Raw genomic sequence first — 11978 nt, 5'->3', positions numbered from 1 at the left:
TAACATCTTTATTATTATCAAATATAACATTTATAAATTTATTTTAGAAGCTTTTACTCGCTTACCATTTGACGTAGGCAACCCTACTATTTACATGTCTGATATAAAGTGACATTAAACCACTCCGCATTCGAAATTCGATTACCCTCCCCAAGAACTGAAGTTTATGCAAATTGATTTGATTGTGTTTATTCTGCAATGAAGGCCTTTCAAAGGCTTAAGACACTGGCAAGAGGTATCCGGTTACTTTGAGCTTAAACTATGCGTAAAGGCTTGTATAAGAATGTTCAGAAACAAACTAAATGCTAAGTCATGAAATATTATCAAAAGGGTTGCATATCCTAATTATAGTTAGGAAATATTTTGGGGATTATCAATATATATCAATTACATATTTTGATATTTGGACATTCTGAAAAATAAACGAAATACTTTTAAAACTAAACAAATATTTGGCAAGAAAATTAAGTAATTATAAAGATGTTATATGTATGAAAAGAAATTATTCCACCACGACAATATCGCCGCAGGTCATGTGCTGCTCCTTGACCTCCAAGTCTGGTTGGTCCTCGGGAATCCTAGTGATATAGATGCCAAATCGCATGCGACCTTGCTGCAGGCGGGATATTGTGGTCAGGGTTTCCGGTGATCGTTCGCCGGTCCTTTGATTAATACATATCATATCACAGCGCTGGCAGGGACCCTCCACCTGAAACCGGAGGCCCCCAATAGTCAGGGCCTTGTAGGCCAGCTCCTCGAAGGCACAGCCCGTATCGATGATGATATTGGCTCGAAAGCGATCCACCGTCTCGTCGAGGGGTTCCTCGAACTGAAGAGATCGCACCGAAGATTTGTTCAGCAGCAAGAACTGGGCTTGATTGACCAGACTCAGCTTCTGCCGATCCTTGGAGGAGTTTCTCTGGCCAGATTGCCGGAGCAAGCGGATGCCCTCCAGCCCCAGGTTTTGACTCAACCACTGGGCAACCTCGTCGCCACAATCCAGACCCTCCACGGGCTGTCGGCACACCTTGCTGACGCATTTCGCCGAGTCGGCTGCCTGATCCTCCAGAGAAAGGGGCACTGAGACAGAGGAGTCGGCTCCAAACTGCAGCTCCAACTGGTCAGCCCTAATCACTGGCCTTATCAGGCACAATTCCGTGCAGCGTTTCTGGGTCAACGCCATGCCATTCATGTCCACAATCATCCATTCCCGGTCATATTTAAGACCCTGATCCGTTAGTGGCCATGAGCCCGGCGATTCGATCTTGAAGGCGGCGCAGGACTTCACCGGATATATGGCCATTTGCAGGAGTTTCGGTCTCAGCTGCTGGACTCGCTGCTTCAGCAACGGTGGCAGTTGGTCCGCCTGCTCCTCGATGAACTGAATGCGTTGCTGCGGCCTGGTGCCCAAGTAGCTGGAGCGCAGCATCTTAAGCAGCTCCTCCACATCCTGGATGGTGGTCATGTAGCCAAAGGACACACGCACCGCTCCCGTCGGCTTGCCATCGATCAGGTCAAAGTAGTCACCGCATATGCGACCCGCTCGCTTGTAAATCGCATCCATGGCATCTTCATCGAGACCAAGGTAGTACTGACAGGCTCCGATGTTGCAGAAGCATCCGGTACGCAGAAGGATGCCATGCAGTGCGGCCACACAGGCCATTTCACCGAATCCCACATACGAGCCCGATTCCGTGAGCACATTGAAGGCCACGATTCCACCCTGACGGGACTTATCGAGGTAGCCCACTTTATTGTACAGCCGGATGAGGGGCTCGCCATTGGGATGCTTGAGCTGCTTCAGCTGGTCCTCCAGGTACTGGGCCAGGCCAAAGACGTGCCTGCAAATGGAAGTTTTTCACTGAGCACATCATGTTATTCTTGGATTACCCACCTAGAAATCCTCTCCATGGTGCTGAGCTCCCCCGTTTTGGGAACCAGTCGCTTTAGAGTACGAAACCCCTCGAGCAATCCAACAATGGAGAGAAAAGGCAGGGTGCCATCCTCGTAGCGCTGGTGGAAGTTCTCCCTGAGCTGATGGTCCATGGCATGGGGATATGCGTAGTTGATGGTGCCGCCGCCAAAGAAACGACGCTTCCCGAAGGCCTCGGCTCCTCGTCGACTCACCAGCAAGGCTCCCACGCCCGTGGGATAACCGAAGATCTTGTAGAAACTAAGGCACACATAGTCGGGATGGTATTTTTGCAGATCCAAGGGACTGGTGGCCACGAAAGAGGCGGCATCCAGGCAGATATAGTAATCGTTGTGGGTCCTATCCTTCTTCTCGCCCTTAGAACCCCAGACTTGCTTGCCCGCCTTGGCCAGACCATTGTTTTGGATTTTCCGTATGGCTTCTAGGGGGATTTTGTAGCCACTAAAGTTGCATTGGGCGGAAAAGGTAACCAGGGAGTTTCCCATTTTCCTGGATCCCTCCTGAACCATTTTTCCGTTCTGCTTGGCCAATTCGCCAGAGATTTCATCTTCCTTCAGCATGTATATACCATTTGCCTGGACCCTTTCGCGCATCCCCAACACCGAGGTGTGATTCTCCTGGCAGAAGTAAAAGTCTCCCGACGATCCGAAGTCAAAGTTTTCCGCCACCAGGGACAGGGCAGCGGTGGCATTCGCCGTGAAGATCACATGGTAATCCTCGGCGGTGGTGTTGAAGAATTCCAGCACCCTGAAATATGTAGTGAAAACGATTAGTTTTAATAAAAGCTTTGGTTATATCTTTAGGAACCCATATACTGTATATATACTACACTATACTTAGGCTTTTAGGAACCTCATATATTACTAAACTTAAAAAATATATCCTTATATTTAATTTTTACTGCTAGCTTATGGGTCAGAATTTAAATTGATTGGATTTTTTGATCATGTAACTTTTAAAATTGTAAAAATAACCCTTGTAATATGTAAGATTTCTTTAATAGTTTTTTTTCCATTAGTCATAGTAAGATTTATTCAATAGTTTTTTTACCATTAGTCATTGTTAGACATGTTGCATCTGCGTGAAACAATTAATTAACGTTATAAATAGAGCAGAAAACATGTTTTTGTTAGGATTTTTTTTTTGCATGGACCTTATAAACCAGATTGTTTATTATTTTGTTTAGAAGGTAAAGGAACAAAAAAGTATGGAGAGTTGGCAGTTTTATAGAATGTTTTTTGAAAGAGCTTCCATAAAGATTTTATTTTAATATCCTTTTCTTTAGTAGAGATTCAATGAGATGAATATTAGCTTAAATTTTTTACTTATAATAGGAATTTATAGAATGTTTTTATGGTGGAGCTTCTATAAAGAATTTATTTTAATAGATTTGTTAATAGAGCTCAATAAAAAAGTTACTGAGTACTAGATAGCTCAACTTTTTTGTTTATAATAGGCTTTTATAACGATTTCTTCTGAACCATATTCTATATATCTAGTTTATAAGCCCCCCGCAAGGGCAACCCAATGACAGTATGATGGTTTTTAAATATAAGGGTACCATGTTTTCCGGACACGCTTGAACTCACTTGAATCGCACCTGGTCCACGAAGTCGCCGGTGATGCGGCAGGTGTGCGGATTGCAGATGACATTCCGCTGCAGTTGCTCCGCGGCGGCTTTCACCTGGTTCTCGGCATAGAGCGTGGTGCCAGCATGATCCAGGTAAACACTCTTGTTCTCTATATGGTGGAGTGGGCAGGTAGTTAGTTCCCTTATCTGTTTACCGGGCGTATTTCACCATGATTCCCCGCACTTACTGGCCAATCTAGAGAATTCCGCGTCGATGGTCGACTGCTCCGATGGGGAGAACTCCGAGCGATATGGCGACATGTTGGGAACTGTTGGAGTCGGTTGGGAATCGGGCTTTATTTATTTGCGACTGGCCATCCATTTGTTGCGCCATACTCTTTTCAAGAAAAAACATTAGATAGTATACATGGGCTATCAGGTTCGTTTGGCCATCAACAGATGTTAAATGGGGTATTATTTCACATCTGTTCCAGACTGACTTTTCCGTCTTTTTTTGTGGTATGTGCTTAGTTCTGACTATTAAAGTGACGTTATAATACCTTCTTATGTACTAAAATATAAAAAAGATACATAGCTGTATTTTTGATTAATAATTGTTCATTTATTTTATGTTTTAATAGCCATACCATTATTTTACAATGGCTTCGTCTTACAAAAATTAAATAATGCAAAGTAATTTATTTTATTTTATTAAATATTTCGGGTCTTAATGGATAATATTAATAATATAATATAATTAATAGCCATACCATTATTTTATATGGCTTCGTCTTACAATAATTAAATAATGCAAAGTAATTCATTTTATTTTATTAAATATTTTGGGTTTTAATGGATAATATCAATAATATAATATAATTAATAGCCATACCATTATTTTATATGGCTTCGTCTTACAATAATTAAATAATGCAAAGTAATTTATCTTATTTTTTGAAATATTTCGGGTTTTAATGGATAATATCAATAATATAACTGTTATTTTGATTATTTTTCAAAGACAAATATTATTTAATTTTAAATGAAATTAAAGCCTAACCTTAAAAAATAAAAAGGGTATTCCCTAGTCGCCATGCACATTTCCAGTGTTTGTCAAACATATGTTCACAGCTGTTTGCCTATCGATATCGATTGCGGCCGATAACAGCCTGCGTTGAAATTTTAAAGTTTTCCCTTCCAATTTCACAATTGCAATAATTTTACCAATTGATTGACTGCAAAATGGAGAAGTTCGTGCGGGACACGCTGTCCAAGTGCCTAGACTGCGTGGTCACGGACCAAATGATGGCGTAGGTACTTGATATATCCAGATACCTACGTTTCTTACCGGGCGAATCTCTTGCAGCGCCATACTGAGCATCAAGGATGACTACGAGTTCGACAGCTACTTTGGCAATCTGCTGAGCAAGGACGACGAGGAGCACCGCATGTTCCTGCTGAACTGCCGCCGGATGCTCCTGAGTGGCAAGCAGCCCAGGAACAATGGCAAAAGTCGCACGCCCACCAAACAACTGGCGCCCACATCGTCGCCAAAGGTTCAGCAGTCAAATCCAGGGAGCCAGGGGGCCAAAGGCAAGTCGGGAAAGTATGTGAATCTCTATGCCAGCGATGGCCGGGTTCAGGGCGACACCATACTGCTGAAGGGCCGCAGGCACTGCGACTGCCAGGCGGCCCAGCACAAGCTGATCAACAATTGTCTCGGCTGCGGCAGGATTGTCTGCGAGCAGGAGGGCAGTGGTCCCTGCCTGTGCTGCGGCGATCCCGTCCACACGCCCGAGGAGGAGCAGCAGCTGGCCAAGGCTGTCAGGGAGAAGGGCGGCTCAAAGGCCACGGCCTCCAAGCAGGGCAAGAAGAACACCAAGGAGGCGCTGGACAAGGCCCTGGCCCAAAGGGATCGCCTCCTGGAGTACGACAAGAACAGCGAGAAGAGAACCACGGTCATAGACGATGAGCTGGACTACTTCCAGGTGGGTTTGACCACAAAAAAGATGGAATTTTGATGGACTAACTCAATGAAATATTATTTCTGCAGGAGAACTCCGTTTGGCTGAGCGATGTGGAGCGCGAGAAGTTCGAGAAGCTGAAGAGCGAGATGCAGGACATGAAGCACGGCAGTCGTCTGAAGCGCAAGATCCGCGTGGACTTTGCTGGCCGGGAATTGCCGGAGGAGCCGACCATTTCCAAGGAGTACGAGCAGCAGGTGATCAGCGAACTGGCGGCCGTGTCCAAATCCTCGGGTGGCGGTTCCAACTGGAGTGCAAACTCGATCACGGGCCACTCCGCCATGTCGCTGGCACCCAACTTGGACATGGCCAAACCGCCGGTCTACAAGCCCAGCAAGGAGTCCAAGACGTGGCCAGCTCCCGCGGCTGCCAGCGATGGGCTGGAGAGGATCTACAATCGGGTGCAGGACAAGGAGCTGCTGGAAATGCAGGACATGCGCCAGTGCCTGTCGATGCACCAGCCCTGGGCTTCCCTGCTCGTAGCGGGCATTAAAAAGTGGGTTTCCCTAAAGGTCTTGTCCTAGACTTCCTGCATTTCATAATACCTTTCCAACAGGCACGAGGGACGCGTGTGGTACAGTGAGCATCGTGGCAGATTGTGGATAGCTTCCACCTCCAAGGAACCGCATGCCGACGACATTGCCCAAATGGAGGGCTTTTACAAGGTGCTTTATGGCGGTAGGTCACGAATTTAATATCTTAAAAGTCTTAAGTTAATCCTTTAATGTTATTTCCAGATCCGGATATCAAGTTCCCCAGTCATTATCCCACCAGCAGTCTGCTGGGCTGCGTCCACGTGGACAGTTGCCTGCCGCAGGAGGAGTACAGGGAGGTGTTTCCCAACGGAGAATCCGAGAGTCCTTATGTCTTTGTCTGCACCAAGCCAGAGCAGCTGAACATTCTGCTTCCCGTTCAGGGCGATCACAAGATATGTGAGTAGCTTAAGGAATATTTGTTTAAATTTCCTGTATCAACCTTCCATTATTTTCAGATGAACTGCCGCTAAAAACTCACATGGCCGCCTGCAAAACGTTGCTTAGAGCCAGGGCCAACAAGGGTTAAGGTTAAGGATCATTTTCAAATACATTCTTATGCGCTGAAAGCCAGAAATGCATTGTGAAGGTTTTGTTTTTTATTTAAAAACTAGAAAAATTATAAATTCCTAGAGTTTCTCAGAAAAATAAATTGAAATAGATGGATTATTACCTTATAGTTGTGAGGAATAAACTGGATTTATTATATAACAAAGTCAACAATAAAATTTTTTTTGATATTAAGTTGGTCTCAACCTACAATATTTGTTTGTGAACTCAACTTTTATTTTAAATATATATTTTTCAAAGTGTAACGATAGTTTCACTATGCTAAAACGATAGCGATAATTTTGAGACAGCTGTTCTTGATTTTTTATGTAATGGTGAAAGTGGAGGTGGAATACTGGTGGGGCAATCCGTTTCTAGTTTCCCAAGAATAAATTAATAATAGTATTTTACCATCCTCAAGTGGCGTCTGCAACTTCAGCGGGCAGTGCCGCCTGCTGCGCGAGTTCCTGCTGGCCTCATCCCCCGATTTGGAGGTGTCCTGCCGCCAAGGACGCCGAGGATCCTTCGAGGTGGCCATCGACGGACAGCTTGTGCACTCTAAGCTCTCCTGCCTGGCATTTCCACAGCATGACAGTGTCCTGGCCCAGGTTCAAAAGGCGCAGCGCGGAGAGCCAGTGGAAAAGGTCCTGGAGCAGCCCATCAAGGACTGCAGCGTTATGTGATGATCTTTAGTAAACCCTAGTTTATTCAGATATGTTAAATTTAAGTTTGCACCAAAGACAATGTTAGAACATCCATCCCTTACGATAACCTGTGATATAAGGCTTTTCGAGTTCATTTATATAGAAGGGCATTATATTTCCTTGATGATACTTTAAGGAATTCAAATTTAAGCATAAGGAAGTGAATGTAAGGAATCCTTAAATCTTATTAAACGAGATACCACGATTTCTGTTCTTACATTTTATTTTGGACATAACATAAGGGCTACAAAAAAAACGGGGTTCCCGAAGGTAAAGCGCAATTCACCGCCTGTAGCGATATCGCTTGAAGTGGAACCACAGCTGAAAGATGTTGTTGTGAAACTGGCAGCGGAATCCCCGCTTGTAGCTAAACTCCCACTCCCGGTTGACGATCTTGAAGGCGATGTCCTCGTACGGCGGTCCCGTGTGGAAGCGCAGCACGGCAAAGTCGCCGTTGTCCGCACAGGGGGTGAGGAAGTACTGCGGCGTCTGAGACTTGTCCATGAGGTCCGGATAGAATATGTTGAACTTGTAACCCTGCACGATCTTGGGCGGCGGATTGTCCATGTCGTAGTGAGTCTGGTTGTACTTATTCCACTCGAAGCCGGTGTGCACGCGATTGAAGTAGCGCGGCTTGCGCGGTCGGTACTTGTCGGTGGCCAGCTGAGGCACTGCGTCCAGGGTGGTCTCGACACTGAACTCGGCCTCGTCGCCCTGCATTCCCTGCCTGGCCTCGTTGCGCATTCGAAGCTCCTGCGGCGTCAGATGATTGGTGTCCACGCGCTCGGGGTGAAGGATCAGAAGACGCTGCCTCTGTGTGCGCCGCTCATCGTCCTCCTCCTCGTAGAGGGCTCCTTCACCCTCCGGCTCTTCGTCGTCTTCGTTTTGCACTCGCCTGCCGGTGAAATCCTCCTCGCGTATGTAGCGTGGACTGTAGTTTCCCGCCTGGTATAGGCGCACTGCATCGCGCAACTCTTTGAGGGGATCCTCTTCGTCCTTGGGTGAGCCCTCGCCGTCCTCCGCATCCTCTGTTTCCTGCGTTTCCATCTCCTCCTCCTTGACTTGTGGCGCCACCTCCTCCTGGGTCCCCTCGTCGTCGTTTTCCCTCTTGAGCAGCAGCAGCTTTTCGCGCAACAGGGCCTGATGACGATCCCGCAGTCGAGCTCTGGCCATGTGCGCCTTCAGCTGCGACAGCAGACTCTCCCAGTAGCTGATGTCCACGCCATCTGCCCGCCCGCTGATCTTCGCCTCGATGCGCTGCCGCATCTCCTCCAGCTGCTGGGCGTTCTTGCCCCTAAAGATGTCCGCCACATCCTTGACCACCGCCTGGTGGATGCCATCGCGGCGCTGGTTGAGCGATGTGTTCTCCGCCTGCAGCTTCTGTTGCCGCTGCAGTTCGTCCTGCACAATGGTGATCATGTCGTTCCAGAAATCAATGTGCTTGCCCTGCTCCAGCTCTTCGTAGACCTTTATGTCGACCAACAGATCCTCCAGTTCCTCCATGGGCAGGCCGTTGAGCAGGACATAGGGCTCGTGCATCTGCATCTCGAGGGACTCCTCGAGCGGCGCGTTCCCGGCGGCCACATATTGCGCCAGCAGATCGATGGGCTTGGCCCGGCCATCGCGGATGCGAATCTCGCTGCGCAGGCGAGCCTGTTCCAGGTGAAACTGGTCCTCCTGGCGCTGCCACTCGCGGAACTGCACCGCCTCCTTGGCGCGCTGCTGCATCATGAGATCGTCCTCGCGCACCTGTCGCTCCAGTTCCCTCTCCTGGCGCCGCTTCTTGACCTTTTCCAGCTCGCGGCGGTTTTCCAGCTGCTTCTGCAGGGACAGAACCTCCACGGTTTTGGTGGACAGATTGGACAGGCCCTCCACCTCGAGCTTCTTGCCCCAGTGGAATGTGGAGGTGAGATTGGAGTCGCCGAAGGGGTTGTCCTCGTTGGAGTACGTCTGGTACTCGTTGTCCCAGCCCATTCGCTCGCGCCGCCGCTGCTCCTTGGCCTGCTTCTCGCGCAGCCGGCGGGCGCGCTTCTCCTCGGGCGTTTCCTGGGCCTTCAGCTCGTCCTTCTTCCGCTGGCGGTCCTTTTGCTCGACCAGGCGACGCGCCTCCAGGGTTTGAAGCAGCTTCATCGAACTCTTGGCCAGCGGCGAACGGGGGCCGCCAGGCGCCGAATTGTCCGAGGAACTGGACGAGGAGGAGCTGGAGGAGGACCGGTGCCTCCGGCTCTTGTGCTCCCTGCTCTTAGCGTCCCTGCCCTTGTCCTTTTCCTTGCGATCCCGCTTGTGGTCCCTGCGATCCCGCTCCTTTTCCCGCTCACGATCGCGATCCCGCTCTCGATCCCTGTTCCTGCTGCTCTTCACATCCGGACTGCGATGATCCCGCCTGTCGCGACTGCGGCTGCGATGTCGGGTCTTGGACTTCTCCTTGGGCATCCTTTTGGCAGGAAAATCTGGTAAACTTGTGAAATGAAACAAAACACAATGCAGTCGGACGGCGGTTATCGATAGACAGTCAGCAAGGGTATTCCTCTTTCTTAAGCCCTTCGAAATAGCCCTTTTAAATAAATAGTAGAAACACTTTTATATATTTGTATGAATCTTAAATTTAAATATTAGATTGGACTGCTAGGAGATGGAAGTTTTGTTTTTTAATTAGTTTGGCCTGAAGCAGCGCATTTCATTTGGGATTTTCTCGAAACCATTTTTTTGAAAACCGTATCGTATCCACATAACTCAAAAAGTCATGAACCAAATTTTTAAAAAGAACATGGTGGATTTTTTGGAGAGTACGCTGAGAAAGAAAGAGAATATCTGAAAGTTATGAAAAGCACCTTATTTATATTCAGATTAAATGGTATTTTTACCTTAACCCAATAATAGCCCTAATAAAAACGGTGCTGCCATATCTTGAAAGTCCGATAATAAATCGATTTTTGTTGCATCGACGTTTCGCCACCTCTAGCGTGGATGCCTGTTTATTTAGTCGGAAACTCAAAAACTCAAAAACCGTGAACCCATCCGAATTGAACGCGATTTTTGAGGACGCCCCGATGGTTCGACAGCTAAGCTGCAGATCGCCGTTCGATTTGTCCGAAACCCAGAAAAAGTGACAGGTGAAACGCGACGTCGACCCCCTCGGCGGACTGCCCCTCTCGCTCGCACCGACAGCTCCTCCTGCGAGGGCAACAACAAAATCGCCAGGAGGAAGCGGTAGATGTGCGAGCGGGATGGCTGTCTGGGGGGGAGAATGGAGAGGAGAGCAGGAGAAAAAAAAATCAAAATCAAAATCAAAAGATTCAGAGATTCATCCCTTTCTTTCTGATTTCTCTCACTGCCTTCATCTCCTTTCTCCCATTCTCCCCCATCAGCTGTGTTTCTGATTTCCCCATTCCCCGTTCTGTATTTTTGTTGTTGTTTGTGACTGTGTTTTTTTTTTCTTACGGTTGTTTGGCCAGCTAACGGTATTCCGTAATAAATGTTATTGTTGTCAGCCCGTTTTTTGTTGTTGCAAAATATTGCGTGCTCCTCTCCGCCCCCTCTCTCTATCTGTCTCTCTCTCTCCCGTCTCTTTCTGGCCTGCAGTTTATGCATCGCCACGAAATCGTGATTTATTCTAGATCTCGAAAGTGATAAAAAACACACTGCAAAAAGTGCGAATTTTAGTGTCAAAATGTGCCGATGAATAAATACAAATGTTGACTTGAAAGCGAATGCTAAAAATCATAATTTGAATACTAAGTGAAGTGCTTAAAATAAAAGCTAACATTAAAAAATATAAACTAACTTGAAACAGAGCTTCAAAAATGTGTCTATGAATAAATAGTACCACTTATCAATTCTAAGAAATTCATGGTGATTCACACAACATTAAGTACAGCTTGAATAATACAAAATAGGCATTGTTATCAAATTAATCAGAAAAATATACATAATTTGTAAAAACTTTTGAGAATTTTTGGTGATTAATCTAAAATAAATGTGAGCATACTTATATAAGTAAAATTAAACATTATTAAACCAAAAATAAAAGCTTTAAAAGTTCAGTATACAGAAAACCTAATATCAAAATCTGCGAATCCTTGAAAAAATTTAAAACTTTTCAATTATAAACATCAAATGTAAAAAACTTAGAGAGTTCAAGTGTATTTGTGGCAAATTAGAGCACAAATTTAAAATAACAGTGCAAAATCACGATTTTCGAAATGCCTCGCATGAACGCGTGTCTGTGTGTTTGCCACGTTGTTTGAGTGAGTGTGTGTGTGCCGCTCTTCTTTTGCCACGCAGCGACATCGCCTCGAATTCGAATTACCTTTGTTTTTTTTGTTGGCATTTTTTCCATGTTTTTTGTTGCTGCATTTCGTTTTCGTTTCGTGTTCCTTTTTTGGGCGTATGTGTGTGTGTGAAAAAACAGCCAAAAATAGCCTGTAATAACAATAACAATGCACTGTCATTAAAAGAGGGAGAGAGTCTGTGAAGAGAGAGCGGAAAAAGAGAGAGCCGGCTAAAAAAACGAAACAGCTGAGTGTATCCTGTTAATGATTTTAATTAAAAAGTTTAATTAAGAGTGAAATATTTTCAAATAAAAAAAGAAATACAATTTTGAACACTTAAAAAAGCACTTGCTAAAAAGAGAAAATAATAGAAAAAAATTAAATATTTCCTTTA

General features: G+C 46.0%; 5 protein-coding genes across 5 annotated transcripts in view; 3 read left to right on the top strand and 2 right to left on the bottom strand.

Moving 5' to 3' along the window:
- Window positions 1–173: 173 nt before the first annotated feature.
- On the bottom strand, window positions 174–3915 carry LOC119556188 (molybdenum cofactor sulfurase). Its single transcript, XM_037868131.1, has 4 exons — window positions 3752–3915; window positions 3523–3673; window positions 1895–2680; window positions 174–1841 (listed from the first exon to the last, which is right to left on the bottom strand). Exons 1-4 carry the CDS (start codon window positions 3822–3824, stop codon window positions 503–505), a joined length of 2349 nt encoding a protein of 782 aa, XP_037724059.1. The 5' UTR covers window positions 3825–3915; the 3' UTR covers window positions 174–502.
- A 738-nt stretch (window positions 3916–4653) lies between these two features.
- On the top strand, window positions 4654–6739 carry LOC119556190 (activating signal cointegrator 1). Its single transcript, XM_037868133.1, has 6 exons — window positions 4654–4813; window positions 4870–5491; window positions 5557–6023; window positions 6084–6205; window positions 6265–6459; window positions 6519–6739. The coding sequence occupies exons 1-6, from the start codon at window positions 4746–4748 to the stop codon at window positions 6587–6589; spliced, it is 1545 nt and encodes a 514-aa protein (XP_037724061.1). The 5' UTR covers window positions 4654–4745; the 3' UTR covers window positions 6590–6739.
- A 164-nt stretch (window positions 6740–6903) lies between these two features.
- LOC119556191 (migration and invasion enhancer 1) lies at window positions 6904–7514 on the top strand. Its single transcript, XM_037868134.1, has 2 exons — window positions 6904–6967; window positions 7031–7514. The coding sequence occupies exons 1-2, from the start codon at window positions 6942–6944 to the stop codon at window positions 7290–7292; spliced, it is 288 nt and encodes a 95-aa protein (XP_037724062.1). The 5' UTR covers window positions 6904–6941; the 3' UTR covers window positions 7293–7514.
- Window positions 7515–7518: 4 nt separating this feature from the next.
- Window positions 7519–9812, bottom strand: LOC119556189 (cactin). The gene has a single exon (XM_037868132.1). The coding sequence runs from the start codon at window positions 9744–9746 to the stop codon at window positions 7596–7598; it is 2151 nt and encodes a 716-aa protein (XP_037724060.1). The 5' UTR covers window positions 9747–9812; the 3' UTR covers window positions 7519–7595.
- Window positions 9813–10270: 458 nt separating this feature from the next.
- The window catches only part of LOC119558379 (mannosyl-oligosaccharide alpha-1,2-mannosidase IA), a 58639-nt gene continuing 56931 nt past the window's right edge, over window positions 10271–11978 (top strand). The window contains exon 1 of the mRNA XM_037871897.1: window positions 10271–10426. The gene's annotated coding sequence lies outside the window, so the exon portion shown is untranslated. The remainder of the gene's footprint in view (window positions 10427–11978) is intronic.

This window comes from Drosophila subpulchrella, chromosome X (genome assembly GCF_014743375.2).
Source record: "Drosophila subpulchrella strain 33 F10 #4 breed RU33 chromosome X, RU_Dsub_v1.1 Primary Assembly, whole genome shotgun sequence".
Lineage (NCBI taxonomy): Eukaryota > Metazoa > Arthropoda > Insecta > Diptera > Drosophilidae > Drosophila > Drosophila subpulchrella.
The sequence above is the reverse complement of the archived record's forward strand: the minus strand, read 5'-3'. Positions and strand labels throughout refer to the sequence as shown.